Source organism: Heterodontus francisci, chromosome 1 (genome assembly GCF_036365525.1).
Source record: "Heterodontus francisci isolate sHetFra1 chromosome 1, sHetFra1.hap1, whole genome shotgun sequence".
In the NCBI taxonomy this organism is placed as follows: Eukaryota; Metazoa; Chordata; class Chondrichthyes; order Heterodontiformes; family Heterodontidae; genus Heterodontus; species Heterodontus francisci.
This window is the reverse complement of record NC_090371.1, coordinates 252,445,874-252,468,552: the sequence shown is the minus strand read 5'-3', so window position 1 is coordinate 252,468,552 and position 22,679 is coordinate 252,445,874. Positions and strand designations below refer to the sequence as shown.

The window sequence follows — 22,679 nt, the reverse complement described above, 5'->3', positions numbered from 1 at the left end:
ACTGTCCCTACTACCAGACATACCTGTGCTTGCTTATCCTCGTCCCGTTGAAGATATTTAGCATATTGGTAGGACACAGCCGATTCTTTTTCTTGCGATTTGGAGAGTCAATCAAATAATTTACTTCATCAATTCCCTTAACCAATTTATATGGACCACTGAACCGTGCTTTCAACAGTTCACCCTGTAGTACTAACTCCTCACCCCCAGTTGAAATGTTCGAGTCTTAGCATACTTGTCTGCCCATTTCTTCATTGTTGTTTGGGAAGCTTTAAGGTGTTCCTGAGCCACTTTGCAGGCTCTCATGATCGGTTCCCGGAACACAGATACATAATCTAGCACAGAAGATTCATCCCTCTGTTTTAAAATCCTTCCTTAAATTAGTTTTGGATGACCTCTTATCTCATGTCCGTAAACTAATTCAATAGGACTAAAACTGGTAGACTCATTAGGTGAATCCCTAGAGGCAAACAAAAGAAATTCTAGCCCTTTATCTCAATCAAGGGGATTTTCAGGACAGTATGCTCTGATCATCGGTTTGAGGATCTGATGGTACCTCTCTAAAGCTCCTTGCATCTGTGGGTGGTATGCTCAAGACTTTGACTATGTTATACCCAAGTTACCTATAACTTCCTGAAAAATTTTAGACATAAAATGGAACCTTGATCTGACTGAATCTCAATCGGTAATCCATATCTAATGAAGAATTGGGTTAACTTCTCTACCACTACTTTAGCAGAAATTGTTCTCGAGGGAATGGCCTCTGGGAACCAAGTAGCCATATCCATGATAGTGAGTATATAATGGTGTACCGCTTTTGTTTTCGGTAAAGGTCCTATACAGTCTACCAACACCCTACTAAATGGTTCCCCAATAACTGGTATGGGAATTAGGGGTGCCAGTTTTAAGGGAGGTTGCAGTTTTCCCATAATCTGGCACATTTTACAAAACTGCACCACATTCTTGGAAAGAAATAGCCAGTAAGAATGTCAACTTATGAGAGATTTGGGCTTCCGGATCCCCACATGTTCCACTATTGGAATTTCATGCGCTATCCTTAATAGTTCCCGGCGATACTTTGGCGGTACCACTATCTGATGACCAACAGTCCATTCTTCATCCGCAGATCTGTGAGGAGGTCTCCACTTCCTCATCAGAATCCCATGTTTAATGTAATAGCCTTCTGGAACTCCTTTCGCCTCAGCTTCTGTTGGAGCTGATTATGCCACTTTATTCAACTCTGGATCAGCTTGCTGAGCCGTGATCAGAGAAGACTTATTAAACATTTCCTTTGAATTATCCAAATCCCCCAAAAAGTTTCAGATATTCAACGATCTGACAGTAGTGCCAATTTTACCTCCCACAATGAAACTTGTTCATCCATTGCTTGGGTTACTACACAAGAAAAATCCCTGGAAACTTTTCCTGTAACTGTTTGATCTCTTTAACTTCACTTGGTTTTTCCGTGACTACTGGAGAAACTACTACTTTCGCTCCAGCCAAATCATTCCCCAGGAGTAGGTCAACTCAGTCTACAGGCAAACTATGGACAACTCCTACAGTTACCGTTCCAGATATTAAGCCACACTCTAGGTGCACCTGATACAAAGGTACGGGTACATACTCCCTGCTAATACCATTCACTAAAATCATAGCAATCTGCTCTCTGATGGAAATGTTATGCCTTTCTCCAGCAAAAAAGAGTTTGGGTAGCTCCTGTATCCCTGAGAATAACTATAGGTTTAATGGTCTCACTTGAGGGATAAGGAGTTACTTTTCCTTTTGACGAGAAATCCCTATAGCTCTCAGGTATCTTATTCGCAACCCCTGCACTCAGTGGTTTTTGTACTTGGCCTTACAGCTGCAGTCAGAGCTACAGCTGATCTGCTGTACTCTCGGTCAGGGCCCCTTTCATTACATTGGCCTTCTGCATCCCATGACAATCAAAACACTTCGGCTTGCGGACCTCACTTCCATCCGCAGCATCTTCCTTTCTGGCCTGAGGAGATGATCCTGGGGCATTCCCAGCTGTCCCTTCTTGTCCCCAGCTACTTGCCTTCCTTTCACTCTCCCATATATCCTTTTGGGGTTTGCGGGGGTGATGGACAAAGGGTTTGGGCTTGTATACAACTTAGTAATCATCAGCAATTTCTGCTGCCGGTCTGGCCGTTGAAATCTTCTGGTTCACTACATGGGTTCTTACTAACTAAGGGAGTAAACTTTTAAATTCTTCCAGGAGCATTAGTTCCCTAAGATTCTCATATATGTCTTCCATCTTTAATACCTGTATCCAACAAACAAAATTAATTTGTTTTATCCTCTCAAATTCCTTAAGTCTGCCCAGACAATCTCTGGAGGTTCCAAAATTTCTGCCAGTAAGCTTCAGGGACTAACTCATAAGCAGCAAGAATAGTCTTTTTTGCAATCATAATCCTCAGAAGCCTCCTCAGAAAGCATGGCATAAACTTCACGAGCTCTGCCCGTCAACCTGTATTGCATAAGTAGTGTCCAACTTTCCTTTGGCCACTTCATCTGTTTGGCTATCTTTTGAAAAGAAAGCAGCACAGGTAGATAAGGTGGTTAGGAAGGCATATGGGATACTTGCCTTTATTAGCCGAGGCATAGAATATAAGAATAGGGAGGTTACGATGGAGCTGTATAAAATGCTAGTTAGTACACAGTACTCCAGCTGTGGCCAATTCTAGGCACCACACTATAGGAAGGATGTGATTGCACTGGAGAGGGTGCAATGGAGATTCACCAGGATGTTGCTTAGGCTGGAGCATTTCAGCTATGAAGAGAGACTGAAAAGGCTAGGGTTGTTTTCCTTAGAGCAGAGAAGGAAGAGGGGGGACATGATTGAGGTATACAAAATTATGAGGGGCATTGATAGGGTAGATAGGAAGAAGCTTTTTCCCTTAGCGGAGGTGTCAACAACCAGGGGGCATAGATTTAAGTTAAGGGGCAGGAGGTTTAGAGGGGATTTGAGTAAAAGAATTTCCAGCCAGAGGGTGGTTGGAATCTGGAATGCACTGTCTAAAGAGGTGGTAGAGGCAAAAACTCTCATAACATTTAAGAAGTATTTAGATGAGCACTTGAAACGCGATAGCATACAAGGCTACGGGTCAAGTGCTGGAAAATGGGATTAGAATAGTTTGGTGCTTGATGGCTGGCACAGACGCAGCCTGGTTCTGTGCTGTATAACTCTATGCCTCTAAATGAAAAGTGCCTCTACATCCCTTTCCTCAAACTTTGGGAGGGTTTGCACGAGGTGTTAGTATTACTTCCTTTACAGGTGAACCACTGAAAGTACGGTTCAGTTGTCCATATAACGTGGTCAAAAGAATTGGTAAATTATTTGATTGACACCCAGATCACCAGAAAAAGAATCGGCTGTGTCATATCTATATGTTGAAACAATATCATCACCGGGAGAAGGATAAGCAAGCACAGGTATGTCAGGTAGTATGGACAATGAAGGATGAAAGGGATAGTGAGGATAAGGCAGAAGGAGGCCTAGACAATTCTCAAATTGAATCTCCTACTATCCAGTTAGCTAATACTGAATTGTTGGGGAGACTGGACATGATGCTTTCATATTTACATGCAGAACAATGAGAAGACCCAACAAGGCTATTCACAGCATTTACAGGAGTCTGACAGGACAAACCAGGATGTACAATCCTAGCCATGCATGATGTGGATGTCGGGGAATCCTTTCCTATAAAACAGCATCCTTATTGCTTAGGTCCAGAGAAACAAGCCCAAGTAAAAGCAGGAATCTAATGCATGCTGGAAAACCACCTAATTGAACTACATCGAAGCAGCTGGAGTTCCCCAGTGCTGTTAGTACCTAAACCTGACAGTTCAACTAGATTCTGCATTGACGACAAAAAGGTTAATGCAGTAACAAAGGCCAACTCCTACCCAATTCCTCACTTGGAAGACTGTATTGACAGAGCGGGCAGTTCTACGTTTCTTACAAAAATAGATTCGTTAAAGGGCAAGTTCCTTCAACACCCCAAGCTAAAGAAATATAGGCCTTTGTCACATCAGACGCTCTTTTCCAATGCTGAATGATGCCATTTGGGCTAAAAAATGCCCCAGCTCTTTTCAGAGACTAATGAACCAAGTGGTAGCCAGTGTTCCTAACAGTGTAGTTTACCTTGATAATGTGCTGGTATACAGTGACACTTGGAAGGACCACTTGGAACAACTAAAAGCTCTGTTTAGAAAATTACAATCAGCTGATTTAGTGATAATCCTTGCCAAAAGTGAATTTGCAAAAGCGGAAGTAACCAACCTCGGGCATATAGCAGGGCAAGGACAAGTGCTGCCAAGAACGGTGAAAATACAAGCATTGGTGGAGTTCCCTATCCCCAAGACTAAGTGAGAAATCATGAGGCTTTTTTGGGGATGTGTGGTTTCTACCACAAGTTTGTACCAAATTTTAGTACTATAGCTGCTCCACTGATGGATTTGCTCCAAAAAAAAAGCCAAGGTAGTGTGGTCAGAGGAGTGCCAAGCATCTTTTGAGAGTCTGAAAGCCATTTTCACTGATGAACCAGTGTTGGCTGCTCCAAATTTCACTAAGCCCTTCAAGGTAGCAATTGATGCTAGTAACTTGGGGGTCGATGCAGTCCTGTTACAAGACGATGAATCGGGCATAGAAAGGCCAGTGTAATACTTTTCCCAAAAGCTAGATTGACACCAGAAGAGATACTCTACAGTGGAAAAAGAAACCCTGGGCTTATTACTAGCTCTTAGGCATTTTGAAGTCTATGTGTGCCACGACTACAGAAAGACTCTGCTATATACCATCATAATCCCCTAGCCTTTGTGGAAAAATTCAAAAAACAGAATGCCAGACTATTCTGATGGAGGTTACTATTGTGTCATGATGGACCCCCACCTGCCAAGAATGAGGCATATTAATTTCGCCACATGGACATTAACTTTCAAACTGAAGTGAAGAAAGGACTTGTTTAAAAAATCACCAGGCCCTTGGTTGGAAAAACATTTTTGCATACCAACAGCTAGTGCTTGGAAAGACAATGGGGCTATTTCCTGCTCCAATTTTGCCCACAATGGACTTTGAGCACTAGATATTGTGTAAAAAGAGACATTCCAGGGTCGGCTAAGACCAGAGAATCCACAAACAGACGTGGTCAGACCAGCTAGTTACATGACTAACCTACTTGGCAACCTGGGTTTTTCTGAATTGTACAAACAGTTTGAACTCAGTATCTGTTTGCTCCTGGGCTGGCTCACCACAGCCTCTCCTGCCTGCTTGCATCTCTTTCTCACAGAACTCCAAATCCATTGAAGACACCTGAACTTCAAGAGAGAAAAGTCTCCTTCAGCCAACAAGGTTTAAGAAGAATACTGGGCCCTAACGAAAAACAAGATCTACCTACAATAAAAGACTCTACAGTGAGCTTGAAGAACCGTAACAAAAACCCTCTTCAGAGATTGCCTCAAACTTTTCCACTTTATTTTCTTCCTCCCCTTTTCTGTCTCTATCAGCCTGTGTGTATCGCATATGCACGCGAGCCGGGGCGCGTTATGCATCCGTAGGCGTTAACTAAATTAGAGTTTAAGTAATAAATTAACCTTTCTTCTTTAAAGCTAAGAAAACCCGTTTGTGCTGGTTTCTTTGCCTTATAATTGGAAAGCAGTGAACAAGGATGCATCAAGGGGAAGCTAAAAACAGTGTTTTAAACAATAAAAACCCTGTTACGCTATGACCAGGTAGAAGCTGAGAGGGACCCCTAGACACCTTTCTCACCTGGTCGTAACAACTGCAACCTTATCACTTAAAGATTATCCACATTGTGGGGAAAAATAATGTAATTGCTGATGCTTTGTCTTGGATTTAACATTGCTTTGAGTTTTCTGAGTGCAAAATGATACAAAGCAGAACTGTATTAGCTACAGGTAAAGAGTGAATGAGTGTGTAAATGTGTTTTAATGTTTTTTCACTCTTTGAAATGAAACACATTTAAAAATGGTGTTGCATTCCTCCAAGGATGGAGATATTATGAAGATGTTTCTATATTTTTAAAGAATTTTTGAGAACTCATATTTAAATTGTGGAATTGGATTCATTGGAGAACTGAAGTAATTCCATAGATGTTGGAATTTTGTTTTTTAAAAACAATGTCGCCGGAAGGACACTTGAGATCTTGTTTGAAAATAACCTTTACTGGAAATCACCCACCTTAGGCTCAATAAACAGAAACCTTGATGACCTGGGGAAGATGTTTACAGAGAAGTGACATGTCAAGATTTGTGAAGGTTAAGAGATTCTGACTTGCTGTTTGGTTTTGCTTCTGAGATATTGTTTTTGTTAAGTTGGGGTGTGGACAGTGTTTGAAAAGCAGCTGAAGATCAACCTGCCAAGGAATAAACCCCCAGATCATCTCTGCTGCACCTCTCTGAGGCCCTGAGAGATCCAGTGTGTCAACTCCTCTTTCCTCCTATCCACTTTTTTTTTTAAAAACCTTCAAAATCAGAGTGCAATAGTGGAAGCCCCTGCTGCCGCATTTCTCCTGGAAAGCCTACCGGCTATTTCCCGACATCTCCAGAGCGAAATTCTTCTGAAAAGACCCCAATGACCCGTCATCATATACCAGGTACCAGACCTAAAGGGACAACTGACATCCTTTTGATTCCTTTTTTTTTTCCTTCAAGCAATAGCAAGTATTTGGCCAAAGTATGCTTTTTTTTTGTTGCAGAGAGAATTTATTTTTTGTGTGTGGGGTATTTTCAAAGAGAACTTCATATTTCACTCTGTGTTAATGCTTTGCTTCATTACTGGAGAAGTCTTGTTAACAAACTGATAATTTTGTTGTTTATTAAAGAAATCTGGTTGGTGTATTTTGTTCTAGGATAAAAAAAAAAAGAGTAGGGGCGGCACAGTGGATAGCACCGCAGCCTCACAGCTCCAGGGACCTGGGTTCAATTCTGGGTACTGCCTGTGCGGAGTTTGCAAGTTCGCCCTGCGACCGCGTGGGTTTTCGCCGGGTCTCCGGTTTCCTCCCACTGCCAAAGACTTGCAGGTGATAGGTAAATTGGCCATTATAAATTGCCCCTTGTGTAGGTAGGTGGTAAGGAATATGGGATTACTGTAGGGTTAGTATAAATGGGTGGTTGTTGGTCGGCACAGACTCGGTGGGCCGAAGGGCCTGTTTCAGTGCTGGATCTCTGAATAAATAAATAATAAATGATTGACCGCATCAGTAACTGGATAACCCTTTGAATATGTCTGGTGACCGATGGAGAAGTGGGACTAGAAAAGACAGTGCACTCCTCCTACCTTGGTCTTAACAAGAGACTTCCATCTAGGGTGATGGGTTTTGGTAGTTTTCAGTTCCATTCTGACTTTCTTAATGATTGGGGAAGTGGTCTCGGTTGTCTGGGCTGATGAGAATGGGTTCTAGACCATCTGGCATTTTATAAATTTCTGACAGTCTTTTTGATGACCATATGTTCTTTTAAAAAAACCTCCAAAATCAGCGTGCGACAGTGGAAGCCCCTACTGCCGCATTTCTCCTGGAAAGCCTATGGGCTATTTCCCGACATCTCCAGAACGAAATGCTTCTGAAAAGATCCCAGTGACCTGTCACTGTATACCAGGCGCCAGACCTAAAAGGGACAACTGACATCCTTTCATATCTTTTTTTTTCCTTCAAGCAATAGCAAGTATTTGGCCAAAGTATGCTTTTTTCTGAGTTCTACAGAGAGAATGCCATATGTTCCACAAATACTCCCCCACACTTGTTTGTTGTGGAAAGTTGTACTTTATCAAAGTGGATTCATTGCATCTTTTCAGCCATGTTAGCTGTGGCACTCTTGCTTCTGAGTCACAAGGTGCTGGGTTCAAATCCTACTTGAGCACAATAATCAAGGCCGACACACCAGTGCAGTACTAAGGCTTACTGTTGGAGGTGCTGTCTTTTGGATAAGACATTAAACTGAGGCCCCATCTGTCCTGGCAGGTGGATGTAAGGATCCCATGGCAGTATTTTTAAGATGAGAAGGGGAGATATCCCCAGTGCCCTGTCCAATATTTATCCCTCAACACAAAAACAGATTATCTGGTCATTATCACATTGTTTGTGGAGTTTGCTGTACGCAAATTGTCTGCCGCATTTCCTACATTACAACAGTAATTATACCTCAAAAGTACTTATTTGGCAGTAAAGTGCGTTGAGACATTGGGTATTCACGAAAAGCTCGATATAAATAAAAGTATCTCTCTTTTTGTTTCTTTCTGTCTGCAATCTTACACAATAGGAAACTCTCAATGCATGGTGGATCCTGAAATTGATACACAAAATGCATTAGTAGACTAGGTCATCTGCTTGATGGAAGCCTGATGGTGCTGTTCCAGCAAGCGTCAATTGAATTCACCTTGCCCAGCATTGGTCTATTCTACTACCTTGAAGTTCAACATATCTCCCATCCTGCAAGATCTAACTACCTTCTTAAAATACCAAGCTGCTATTCCCCTCCCCAATGTCCTTGTAACTGTACTTCCATTTTCTGCTAATTCCCTATAACCAAACCTTTATTATCCGCAGCATCCTTGCTTCCTGACTGAAAACAACAGAAAACCTGAGCAGCCTGAAATGGAAATCTAGGCTAATAGAGAAAGAGAAAAAAGGAATGGAGAGGAGTAGAGACACAGTTCCTAAACTACACTCAGCAGAATGTGTCAGGGCTAGGTCAGGGGAATATAATGGCCTGATAAGTCTTATTTAGTACCAAATAACCTCTCCGGTACTGAAAATTAACTTTTAGAAGTGTGGAGTCTTATTCCTTCATTTATTTATTGTTGGAAATTGAAAAGATTTTTTAACTTTTTATTTCTTCCTCATTTACCTCTGTTAATCCCATCTTCCCCCTCCACTTTCTATACATGATTTTACACAGAATTAACTTTTCTAACTTGCAATTCCTGGTTTAGATTCTACATGTCCCAGTAAGGTCCCGGTTGGGTAGCTATGTTCTACCTCCTATCTTCCACCCTCTATAAACTTGAGCTCATCCAAAACCTTGCTGACTGTATCCTAATCCACACCAAGTCTGCATAGAGAGGAAGGGGTGGTGGGGGGGGGGGGGGGGGGGGGGGTGGAAAAAGAGGTGAGGAAGGCTGGTCATACCTGCTGTGTATTTCCAGCTCTTTCCATTTTTATTTCAATATTTTAATTATCGGTTTGCTGTTACGTATTTGGTCAAGTCTGGCAGTCATTGATCATTTACAGTTGATACAGTCATTCTGTTTTTGTGAAACTGACTAGACTGATGCTCCAATGCAGTACTTAGGCAATGCTGCACTATCTGGGCCAAATTTAGTGGAACCGACGGGGCTCCCAGCACTGGGCCAAAAAGGCGGTGGGAAACCTACCTCGGCCATTTGGAGCCCCCCAGTTCTATTTAATGACAGCTGGGCAATTAACGGCCCATCCCCAGGATCCCTGTTCCTTTAAATATGGGGGTCCTACCTCCAAGATCTGCTGGCCAACCAGAAGGCCAGCAGCTTAGCAGTATCAGGAGCACCAGAGGGAGCAGTGGTTACTGCCAGTACTGCACTAGGCCTTGGAACCAGGCCTCACTTGAGACCCAGACTAAAGATGAGTGAGGCGGGGTCGCCAGGGCCAGTCTGGTAGGCCCTGGTGAAGGGGGTGGGTAGGGGCAGCTCAGGGAGGTAGATTGTTTTCCGCTGGGGGGTGCCCTACATGGGCCACAGATTGCCTATGAAGGAGGACCCCAAACCCGCACACAGGTATCCTCGTTTTACTGGGCGACCTTCCTGTGTGGTGGAGGGACCACTCGCGACCCCCTGGCCGCTGACTTAATTCCAGTGCCGGTGGGAAAAGGCCCTTAAGTGGCTAATAGGCCTCATATGGGCTTCAAATGGTCTCTTTGCGAGAAGGCCATCAACCTATCCTGACCTCGACTTAACTGCGATGCGACGGGAAGGCAATGGGCCCTCCACCCCCTGCCTTCCGCCGCAATTCCGTGGTTCCCGCTCCGCCTCCGGGAGGCCCATTAAATCCAGCCCCTCACAGAGATGCTTTCTTTTAGAAGAGACACTAAACTGAGGCCCCATCTGCTTTCTAAGATGGCCATAAAAGATCCTGTGACGCTATTTTGAAGAACTGGGGAGTTATCTCTGGTGTCCTGACCAATATTTATCCCTCAATCATCACCACAAAAACAGGTTATCTGATTATCAGATTGCTGTTTGTAGGAACTTTCTGTGCATAAATTTGCTGCCATATTTCCTATATTACAGGAGTGACCACACTTCAAAAGTACTTCTCTAGCTAGAACATGCTACGTGGGATCTTGAGGTCGTGAAAGGTACATATATATATGAAAGTTTTATCTTTTCTACTCCCTAGTGCCCAATGGAACTTGTGTGCACTGCAGTACTGTTCAGAAAACAGCCTGCAATAACAGCACATTGTTATATTAACAGGGAATGTAACAGACTGCTTAACATTACTATGTTTTAAATTACATTGGAAATAGAGCACAAACATTCATTTAATGTAATACTGAACTTCCAATGATTTCCTCACTACTTCAGTAATGAAAAAAATCCTAACTGTTGTGACATCAATTTTGAGGTGCCAGTAATGCATTAATTATTGAATCTAAAGTAAATTTCTAATTTAAATTCAAATGCCATTTTAGGCAAAAATGGCATTTTTTTTTTTTAAATGATGAGGTAGAAACTATTTAAGTAGGAAAAGGTTGAGTTAAAGGTTAACAGATCGGCAAGCCAATGCTGCAGGCTTTCAATACCATGGTTACCAAGCAGCAGGAGGATTTTTCTGTTTTGTTTTTGAATTCAGACTGATTCACTGGAACCATCTGGTTCATGAAGAAATTTGGACAGCTTTTCTAATTACTACGTGTTGCTTTTAAACAAGTTGTCAATGTTCGAAGTATATTAGCAGTTTAAAAGAATTGCTGTGCAGTCTGGTGTACAACAATGCAATTTATACATGTATTTATGTACAGGAGACTGACTTCTAAAATTGACATGATCGCCATTGCACAGTGAAATGACATTCTAGTAATGACTTACTTCAGACTGAATAAAATTAGCTTACAATGTTTGGCTGTTCAGATTAGGATTCAATCCCCACCAAAATATGTTATGTGATTGTATAGCAATGATTAAAATGGCTGTGACTGACACCTCATGCCCTGGTTGAAATGTTCGGGTCTTGGCATGCTTGTTGGCCTATTTCTTCACGGTTGTTTGGGAAGCTTTCAGGAGTTCCTGAGCCACTTCGCTGGCTGTGAGCTGCTAGCACAGAAGATTCATCCCTCTGTTCTAAAAACAAATTAGTTTTAGAGGACCCCTTATCTCACGTTCATAAACTAACTCAAAAGGCCTAAAACTGGTAGACTCATTTGGTGAATCCCCAGTGGCAAACGAAAGGAATTCTAGCCCTTTACCCCAATCATGAGGATATGCAGGACAGTATGCCCTAAATCATTGTTTTGAGGGTCTGATGGTACTGTTTTAAAGCCCCTTGTGTCTGTGGGTGTTATGCTGACGACTAACTGTGTTACACCCAAATTACCCATAACTTCCTGAAAAATTTTAGACATAAATTTGGAACATTGATCCAACTGAATCTCAATCAGTAATCCATATCTAATGAAGAACTGGTTTAACTTCTCTACCACTACCTTAGCGGAAAGTGTTCAAGGGAATGGCCTCTGGGAACCGAATAGCCATATCCATGATAGTGAGTATATATTGGTGTCCTGCTTTTGTTTTCAATATAGGTCCTACACAGTCTATCACCTGACCAAATGGTTCCCCAAAAACTGGTATGGGAATTAGAGGTGCCGGTTTTACGATAGGTTGTGGTTATACCATAATCTGGCATGTATGGTACCTTTTATAAAACTGCACCACGTCCCTGAAAAGACCTGGCCAGTAAAAATGTCAACCTATACACAATTGGGTCTTCCACTATGGGAATTTCACAGGCTATCCTTAATATTTCCCGGCAATACTTGGGCAGTAGCACTATCTGATGACCTACCGCCCAGTCTTCGGCCGCAGGTCAGGTGAGGAGCTCTCCACTTCCTCATCAACATCCCATTTTAATAAAGTAGCCTTCTGGAACTCCCTTTGTGCCACCTTCTTTAATTTTGGATCAGCTTGCTGAGCCTTGATCAGAGAAGACTTACTAAACATTTTCTTCGAATTATCCAAATCCCCAAAGAAAGTTTCAGATATTTGGTTGTCTGTTTTCCTGCAACTTCGCTTGGTCTTTCCGTGACTGCTGGAGAAGCTACTACCTTCCCTCTGGCCAACTCATTCCCCAAGAGTAGGTCAACACCATCCAAAGGAAAACCACAGACAACTTACAGTTATCATTCCAGACACTGGGTCACACTCCAGGTGCACCAGATACAAAAGGAAAGGGTTTATACTCCCGGGCAATACCATTCACAAACGTTGGCAATATGCTCTTTGGTGGAAAGGTTATGCCTTTCCCCAGCAAAATTTAAAAAAAAGTTTGGGTGGCATCTGTATCTCTAAGTATAACTATAGGTTTACCTGTCTCACTTGAGGGATAAGGAGTTACTTTTCCTTTTGATAAGAATTCCTTATAGCTCTTCGGTATCTTATTCATGTCCCCTGCCCTGAGGTTTTTGTACTTAGCCTTACAGCTGCAGTCAGAGCTACAGCCTGATGTGTCGTACTCTCAGTCAGGGCCCCTTTCTCTGCATTGACTTGTGCACCGCAATAAGTCCCTTGGGTTTACCCCACAACTGTACTACCATGTAGCAACAGTAACATTTTGGCTTTTGGACCTCACATTCACCCTCAGCATTTTCCTTTCTTACCCGATGAGATCCCGGGGCGTTCCCAGCTATCCCTTCTTGTCCCTAGCTACTTGCCTTCCTTTCACCTTCCCACCTTCTATCCTTCTCGGGTTTGTGTGGGTGAAGAACAAAGGGTCTGGGCTTGTAAACAAGCTCATAATAAATAAGCAATCTCAAATGCCTGTCTGGCTGTTGAAAACCTTTTTACCTTTTCTCTACATGGATCCTTACTAATTAGAGTGCATTTTTAAATTCTTCCAGGAGAATTATTTCTCCAAGGTTCTCATACTTGGCCTCTATCTTTAGTGCCTGCATCCAACAATCAAAATTAATTTGCTTTACCCTCTCAAATTCTATACAAGTCTGCCCAGGCGGTCTCTAGAGGTTCCAAAATTTCTGCCTGTATGCTTCAGGGACTAAGTCTTATGCAGCAAGAGCCTTTTTTCCTATTTCATAATCTGCAGAAGCCTCCTCAGAAAGCATGGCATAAACCTCAAGAGCTCAGCCCATCAACCTGCTTTGCACAAGCAGTGTCCAGTTTTCCTTCCGCCACTTCATCTGTCTGGCTATCTTTTCAAAAGAAATAAAAAATGCCTCTACGTCACTTTCCGCAAACTTCGGGAGGGCTTGCATAAATTTAAACAGCTCTCAACTGGGTCCTGGGCTGGGGTCAGTTCTTTGCTCACCAACATTTTCACTGCAGTCAAGGCCACCCCTTTGAATTAAAAAAAAAGCTGGAACTAAGACAAAGTTCCTTCCTTCTCTTTAGAACATAGAACAGTACAGCACAGTACAGGCCCTTCAGCCCACGATGTTGTGCAGACCCTTTAACCTACTCTAAGATCAAACTACCTACATACCCTTCATTCTACTATCATCCATGTACTTATCCAAGAGTCGCTTAAATGTCCCTAATGTATCTGCTTCTACTACCACCGCTGGCAGTGCATTACACAGAGAGTGGTGGGTGCGTGGAAAGAACCTACCTCTGACATCTCCCCAAAACCTTCCTCTAATCACCTTAAAATTATGCCCCTTGGTGATAGCCCTTTCCGCCCTGGGAAAAAGTCTCTGGCTATCCACTCTATCTATGCCTCTCATCATCTTGTACACCTCTATCGTCACCTCTCATCATTCTTCGCTCCAATGAGAAAAGCCCTAGCTCCCTCAACCTTTCTTCATAAGACATGCCCTCCAGTCCAGGCAGCATCCTGGTAAATCTCCTCTGCACCCTCTCTAAAGCTTCCACATCCTTCCTATAATGAGGCGACCAGAACTGAACACAATATTCCAGTGTGGTCGAACCAGGGCTTTATAGAGCTGCAGCATAACCTCGCGGCTCTTAAACTCAATCGCCCTGTTAATGAAAGCCAACACACCATACGCCTTCTTAACAACCCTATCAACTTGGGTGGCAACTTTGAGCGATCTATGGACATGGACCCCAAGATCCCTCTGTTCCTCCACACTGCCAGGAATCCTGTCTTTAAGCCTGTATTCTGCATTCAAATTCGACCTTCCAAAATGAATCACTTCACACTTTTCCAGGTTGAACTCCATCTGCCACTTCTCAGCCCAGCTCTGCATCCTGTCAATGTCCCGTTGCAACCTACAATAGCCCTCCACACTATCCACAACTCCAGCAACCTTTGTGTCATCGGCAAACTTGCTAACCCAGCCTTCCACTTCCTCATCCAAGTCATTTATAAAAATCACAAAGAGCAGAGGTCCCAGAACAGATCCCTGCGGAACACCACTGGTCACCGAGCTCCAAGCTGAATACTTTCCATCTACTACCACCCTCTGTCTTCTATGGGCCAGCCAATTCTGTATCCAGACAGCCAAATTTCCCTGTATCCCATGCCTCCTTACTTTCTGAATGAGCCTACCATGTGGAACCTTATCAAACGCCTTGCTAAAATCCATATACACCACATCCACTGCTCTACCACATCCACTGCTCTTCCTTCAATGTGTTTTGGCACATCCTCAAAGAATTCAATAAGGCTTGTGAGGCATGACCTGCCCCTCACAAAGCCATGCTGAATAATCTTTCTTTTGCTCTCTTTCCTGCTGCTCCCTTTGAAATTGTAGTTCAAGTTTTGTTAAACTTCTTTTTCCTGTTCAAGCTCAAGTTCTCTTTTCAATTTGCTTTCTTTTTCAAGCTCAAGCTGCTTCATCCTGTAACTGAATTGTTGCTAATTCAAATGAACTAACATCTGGTTTGCCACCTTCTTCCAATTTCAAATGCTGTGCTATTACTTCAATTATGCCTGCTTTCTTTGCTCCTGGTTTTAACTCGAACCCCAATTTTGCTGCCATTGCTATTAACTTAACCGTACTTAAGTTTCTCAAATCATTCAGGGATAAGTCAACCTTCTCCAGAAAGGTTGTAGCAACCGACCAAAATATTCCAGTAGTATAAACTGTATGCTAATGCGCAAGATACCTGGTTTTTCTTTTTCCTCTTTTCAATTATTACTACCCCACTTACAATTGCATGTTGTCGGCTTTGGGGTATTCTGCACAGAGCCCCCAATTAAATGTTCGGATCGAGGCAGGAGGAGTGCACAGCCTTTTCTAGTTCCACTTCTCCACAATCACCTTTATTTAAATGTTTAACCACTTACCGATGAAGTCAATCATATACTCTATCCCAGAGAAAAAAATACACCAACCAGGTTTCTTTAACAGAATTGTCAGATTATAAAACAAGACTTATCCAATAATGAAGCAAAGCATTAACACAAATTGAAAATATTAAAGTTCCCTTTTAAAACACCCCACACAAAAAAGAAAAAGAAAAAATACTTTGGCCAAATACTTGCTAATTCTTGAAGAAAAAAAAAAGATATGGAAGGATGTCAGTTTCAGTTTGGTGTCCAGTATGCGGTGATGGGTCATTGTGCTGTTTTCAGAAGCAGTTCATTCTGGAGGTGTAAAGAAATAGCCAGGTGGCTTTCCAGGAGAAATGTGGCAACAGGAGCTTCTGCCATCACATTCTGGTTGCGCAGGTTTTTCTTTTTAAAAAAGCGGACACACTGGACCTCTCAGGGTCTCTTAGAGAGGAGTAGAAAAGATCAGCTAGGGGTTTATTCCTTGGCAGGTTGATCTTCAATTGCTTTTCAACCACTGTTCACATCCCAACTGGACCCAAACAATGGGCTGCATTTTAACTCCTCTGCTGAAGTAGGCGGCAGACGTAAAAAATATGCGGCCCGCACACACGGGCACATCACAAAGCCGCCTCGATTTCAAAGGCAGCGGCTCATTTGCATGGCCACCGTGCCTGCCCCGCAATGACGTGGAGGGGGCGGGTGAGCTGTAGCCGGCAACTGCATCCGGCGCCAATGCGCAGGTGCTATTTTAAAAGGGCTCACAGCCCTCATTGTACATTTAAAATTTAAGGGGCCAAGTAAGTTAAAGCTTCCTAAAACCAAATGAAATAAATCTAACCACGTACTCTCCCAGCCACCAACATCCCCCCACCCCCCCGCAAAGGCAAATCTCAACTTTCCTACACATTTCCCTCCCGGAATACAGATATTTAAAATTTGACCTCCCCGCCACCTCTGCTCCAGAAATTCAGCATCTTTGTCCTTTACCCCCTTCCCATCACACACCCCACCCTATCCACAGCATTGTAACCCCGCTCACCCCCTTCCCCACAGGTGTTGCACCACATTTCCCTGAACGGGGATTCGAAGTTGTGGCATTGTCAGCTGCCTGAATGAAGATCAGTACGCCCATTAAGGATGTGACGGGTTCATAAAATCAGCTATATAAAATTAGTTTCCATATGTAAATAGTGGTCCCATTGCAGAGATGCGGGGCGGCTGCCACCGCGATCGGTACAGGGCCTGATGCCATTGGGGGTCGGTGGCGGGCTTCCACCATACAGATCTCCATTGCCTCCCCGCTACCATTCCCGATGGCAGAGGATCTTTAAAATCCAGCCCAATCTCAGAAGTGAAACCAAACAGCAAGTCAGAACCTCCTGACCCTCAAATCTTGACTTGTCACTTCTCTGTAAACATCTTCCCCAGGTCACCAAGGTTTTGGTTTATTGAGCCTAAAGCAGGTGATTTCCAGTAAAGGTGGTTTTCAAACAAGACCTCAAGTGTCCTTCTGGTGGCTTTTTTTTTTTATCACCAACATCTATGGAATTACTTCAGTCCCCCAATGAATCCATCTCTACAATTTAAATGAGTTGTCAAAAAGAAATACTTAAAAAATATAGAAGCACCTTCATAACAGTCTTGATACTGATCTAAACCTTCCAAATTGCAGGGACCATCATAAAATCATAATGCGGCACTGTTCAAAACATGCACAGTGTACCCAGTATGCCAATGTATTCCTCTGTAAGTACCTTATATTTTGTGCACTTTGTTACATGTACATGCTTCGTAAGAAAAAATAATTTTAAACACTTGCTGTGTGCGAGTGACCTTTTACGGGCTGCGAGACTGTTCTGACAACTATTGCACCAACTAAGAATATGAAGGACGAATCAAAAGGGATTTATTTGAAATTAACATACAAGATGTGTCACTGGGCACCAATGTAATGTTGCAAAGCTGAGGCTTCTCCATAATAGCCTGGATTTTAAAGTCGACAATAATGGCAAGGTCATCAGCGCTCACCATTATGGGGTAAATAGGACAGCAACTTTTGCAGTCCACACATTTGCAGTTAAGCACACAGATATCCAGAAGTAGTTATCAGCGTCACCCTGCTCCTCCACAGGCTGCCCCATAACAGTACCTCACCAAGAGGCTAGTCATTGAAATCTATGCAAAAGGTGTAAAGCTACTTTACTTACCCTCTAGTTACCCACTAAACACCAGGAAAACTTAGGTTTGGCAGATTCAGGTTCAAGTGATTTTTCAAAAGGGCATGATAAGTCAGAATTACTGCCAAAATACCACTCCAGCACAAAATTTAATTTTACAAGTGTGGAACTTTATTTCTTCAGAATTTGATTAGAATTAGAGATTCCAAAAAAAAGACAAAAAGAAAATTTGTCTGATTAATTAAAGAGATGCATTGTTGCTTGCCTCATTATCACGCGCCACAAATCCCTTGTAGAGGGCAGCATGCTGGAAATGATCTCTCGAAACAAGTTGCCTTTCAAAAGCCTGAAAGAGAGAGTCTGGACAGCTGTCAGAATGATGAACGACAAGTGGCTTTGCTTCGCCATTGACTGCAAAATGCAGTCCAATATGTGCACTTAAAAACTTTAATATCTTAAGCTCTGATAGTAGATACTGTCATTGTAGTTTCCAGCACTGTAATTACTGGCTGTGTGAATAAGGATGGTAGGGTTGGAACCACCAGCATTAAAATGCTACAGTATTAGCTGCAGATTGGTATAGAACATGCAAGGGCTATATAATTATTTTCTTTTCACTTGTAAATGTGACAGACCATGTTATTTATTAATTTGTACATATATTCTAACCAAAAATATATATCTTATTTTTATAAATAAATATTTTCATACTTACCGATTAATATTTGACCGCATTTCATTGCGGCACTGCCATCGACCAAACGGTGTACAACAAGTCGTTCTGCAGTTGCCATTTTAGTGTCAGTTAACCTATTTGGGTGCTTTCCTGCCACTGAAATTTTCCTTGAAGGCTGATGAATAATCCCCACAAAAGCCTCCAAGAGCTTTGTCCCTTTGTCCAGTGATCTGTCACTTATTTTATTTGGATTAACATAAACACACACGTCCTTAAAAGATAACTGTACTGAAACACCAAGTTTGGGATTGGACTGATGCTTTAATATTGAAGTAGGTCCTGGTGGCTGACTACTTTGCTGTTCATTAGCTTTGCTGGCAACACCTTTGCTGCAAGAATGTTTATACATTACTTTTTTCTTTTTTAAAACATTAGCAAGTTTTTTAAGTTTGTGTTCACGTTTGCATGTCTCCTTTGGTTTGTGGTCAGTAATGATCTCTGCTTCTTTCTCACTAAATCTGACATGATTGATCAGAGGTGAAGTTGAATTAGCTTGAATCAGCACATCCTCCTCTCCTTCACTCAGCTCCAGGTAGAATAGCTCACCATTCTTCTGCACATCATCCAACCACTCTGGTTCAAGATCACTGCAAAAAAAGCAAAAAAAAGGTGAAGGGTGAATGAGGATGAAGATGAAAAGATCAAAGCCCTCTTGCTGGGTAGCTGCCGCCTAGTTGAGTTCTGCACAGTTCATGCTGATTCACAATAGGCTGCATAATTCAGAGTTATCTGTAACCATGAAAGAGAACGAAAACACAATGTCCCGTCTGGCTTCAAACAGCATTCCCTTAGCAACACCACAAAATCAGCACACACAATCATTCACAAATGCAAATTCTGTTCAATAGTTTCACAATCACCATAATTTAAAAAAGCAATCATTCAACAAATGCTATTTTGCCCTGTAATTTGCTCTGCATCAATGGCATCGCTAACGCACTCCCAGTGTTGCTGGCAGCCACACTGCACAAGTTTTAAAATGGCTTGCAGATAGGCAACAGGAAAGTTCTCATCATTCTATTGGCATTTAATACTTAAATCTTAACCAGCACAGTCTTCAAAGTGGCATCATACTATTTTGATAACTGCAGCCATAAATGAAGATAATTGTACTATATGCAAGGGAACAGCTGTAGTATTGGAAGCAAATTCAGTTATCTTTGGTTTTACTGTGATCTCCGAAAGATTGCAATATGTATTACAGCAAAATGCAGAAACACAGGAGCACAGAAAGACACAAGCTCTTTAAGTGCTGAATCAATAGTATGGAATTTATAATTCAATTCAATTTGTTGTGTAACAAACATACAGCAGACCACAGAAGGAATAATTCAATACAAGTTTCAATTCTGGACGCTGGGATTTTAAATCTTTTTACTATTGTAGGTTTCATTCAACAAATTAAAAGATTTTCATTATGTGCATATGACACTAATGGCATTTTTATACTGCAATAGACATCCACTTCATTAATACAAGTTTCTACTTACTGCTTATGCTGAGTGGCTCAGATAAATGGTTTGATCTATTTAACTCAGTAATCATTTAATACATGTCAAATTCCAGTTTATAATCTGTACCATCACAAATTTAAAAATATCTAGTGACATGGAGGCAATTTCTAAAGTACATTCGGCATTGAAATGGATTCATAACACAAATACACCTTAAGGGACACCTTTTGATAAGAGACTAATATCCAAAATTTTCAAGTAGTTAAATATGTTGAAAAGCTCAAATTAACATTGTTCCTGGTCTACTTGTCCACAGTTCCTAGAATACCATTATCAACATCATGTAACTTAAATAAAGCTCAGTTGTAATAACTTGCAGCTTAAGGATACAAAATCAAATCTGTTCCATACTTGTAATATGTACTGTCGCAGCCGCAACCAGGGACACACACACACACACACACACACACACACACACACACACACACACACACACACGAATAGATAAGAAAAGAAAAAGGGCAAGTGGTTCGAAGTGAGGTAGGTGTTTGGCATTCATGGTAAACTTGTTAAATCTTCAGAGCACAGTTTCTTTTAAAGTTGCAGGCCTGGGTGTTTGCAGATTTCTGGTGGTTAAGACTTCAGAATGGAGGAGGTGGTCACTTTTAGCTCTGTGATGCACCAGGTTGAAGTGTAGGATTCACACCAGGACTCCATTCTTATTTTGGCTGGCCTTTCCACAGCCACTGGTTAAATTTTGTGATGTTCTTGTGATCTAGCTCCCTCTCTCACGCTCTCCCCTGAGCGCTACCCTATTAAAAAAAGGTACAAAAAAAATCTCTCACATTAGTCTCTTAAGAGATGCAATGCCTCCTCCCTGTTGTGAGCAGACAGTGAGAGCGAAAATACAAGCTAAGTCAGTTGAGCTTCAGCAGCCATTTTGTAGCACATTTCCTTTAAAATGTGAACAGGTCATTTTTTTTTTTATATAAAGAGAACTCTTCAGTTTGGTTCTGTATTTTCATCACTGCACTTCTCGTGAGTGAGACTTGGAAACAGTCTGTGTTGTGAAGCGCAACAGATTTTAAAAATGTCACAGTATTAATGGTAGAATTAATTTAACAGATTAAATTTTTTACTAATGAACTGGCAGCAGAGGTTAGAGCACCATCACGTAGTGCCACAGTGTGGAGGATGTGTGTTCACACCCATGATCCTTCACTTGTTGCTGAATTACCAGTCTTGGCTATGGTGCTGTGGAGAAATTTCAAGCAGAGGCCAGGTGCTGCCTCTAAAAAGAGGAGAGAGGAAGAACCAACAGTTAGCCTGGGGCATGTTCTATATACACAGGAACATTGGCAGAGGTTTGAGCAAAGGTCACTAACTCCAACCAAGCAAGATAAATTTGGGACTACACAAATTCAAAAGAGAAAACAACTTTCCTTCTATTCCTCGCCAGTAAGAGTAATTTATGAGGAAGACATTCCCTGACCCACCCCCATTAGAAACAAAATAATTAAAAACATTGCATTTTGGGCAGTTTGACCAATTTCACTTAGCTGCAAGTAATATAGTTGGAGAAGGGAACACAGAAGATGATTAGGAGACTTGGACTGAAGGAGCAAAAATAAGATTTTTTTTTTTTAAAAAGGAAAGCACATCCAGATCTTGCTCCCTCCTCGTTTTCTCCTTGTCTATCTGAGCCATGAACTTCCTGCAGCCAAGATGGCATATGGCCAACCTACTCAAAAGACTCCCATCAATATAAAAGAGAAAATCCTTTACTCTTCTTCCCCTCCATGAGAAAGCCATATAGCCTCTACTTAGTGTCATCTATACTAGTAGACTGAAAAGTATAATCTAGGTCCCTCCAATCAACGGCTACAATGTTCTATACAACCAGAAATTAAACAACTTTTTAAAGATATAAATAATTTCATAATATTGCATTTGTTAGAATTAGTGCTACATTCCAAAAACAGTCACCATAATATCCACAAGCTGTGACATTAAGACGTCCTTAGCGCTTAGGCAATCCTTATTGATCAGTTTTCTTTTAAAGACATTTTTTTTTTTTAAAAAAGAGTTCCAGTAAGGAACTCGGCCTATTGGGACAAATTGGGAAAACATACATTTGTGGTTTTCTTTGAGCCCCTCTTAATTGTAGTTCTTACATTTAAAAACACTTTTCGTCTAGCAAAGCACCAAAAAAAGATTAGCTCCACAAACCTGTGATCATCTAGTACCAAGCAATGAAAATAATAAAGGGAAGATTTCCTCTGTGCTCATGTAGTCAAACTATAGAACATGGATAAATAATTTACGATTTTGTGACACTGTGCAAAGACAGAAATCATTTTTGACTTCATGGAGCTCCTCAGCTTCCTCGGTCTTTACTTACGACAACCTTCAAGGCTTTTTATAAAACCCAAGTTTGATGAAACCTAATCACTACTTCCTGAAACATATCGTTCCCTTATTCTTTCCAATCTTGCCGTATCATGCGATGTCACTGACATCAATCTTCTAATCCTCAGTAAACTGCACCTCATTAATTCTCATACACCCTACACCAGTACACTTCACTGCAAGGCAGGCCCTCAGTTTGCTAATTCCATCTGATTTCCATAGTAATTTGTGGTATGGAACGACAGAGTTGTTTAGCAGCCAATATGTTTAAACTGCCCTGCACCTTTAGGGCTGCTGCTCAGGTACTTGCTATTGGGTTGTTATCTAAATAAGCATAGCCTGCATGCTAAAAGGCTTTGATAACATTCATACTTGGGCTGGTAAGTGGCAAGTAGCAAAACTCTACCACCTACAA

General features: G+C 41.8%; 1 protein-coding gene across 2 annotated transcripts in view; it reads right to left on the bottom strand.

Annotated features, from left to right (window-relative positions):
- intu (inturned planar cell polarity protein) overlaps positions 1–22,679 on the bottom strand; it is a 239,930-nt gene that overhangs the window by 189,580 nt on the left and 27,671 nt on the right. For both annotated transcript variants that reach the window (XM_068042834.1, XM_068042826.1), the window contains exon 2: positions 18,381–18,988. In XM_068042834.1, the coding sequence (XP_067898935.1) occupies positions 18,381–18,988 (608 nt within the window). The remainder of the gene's footprint in view (positions 1–18,380; positions 18,989–22,679) is intronic.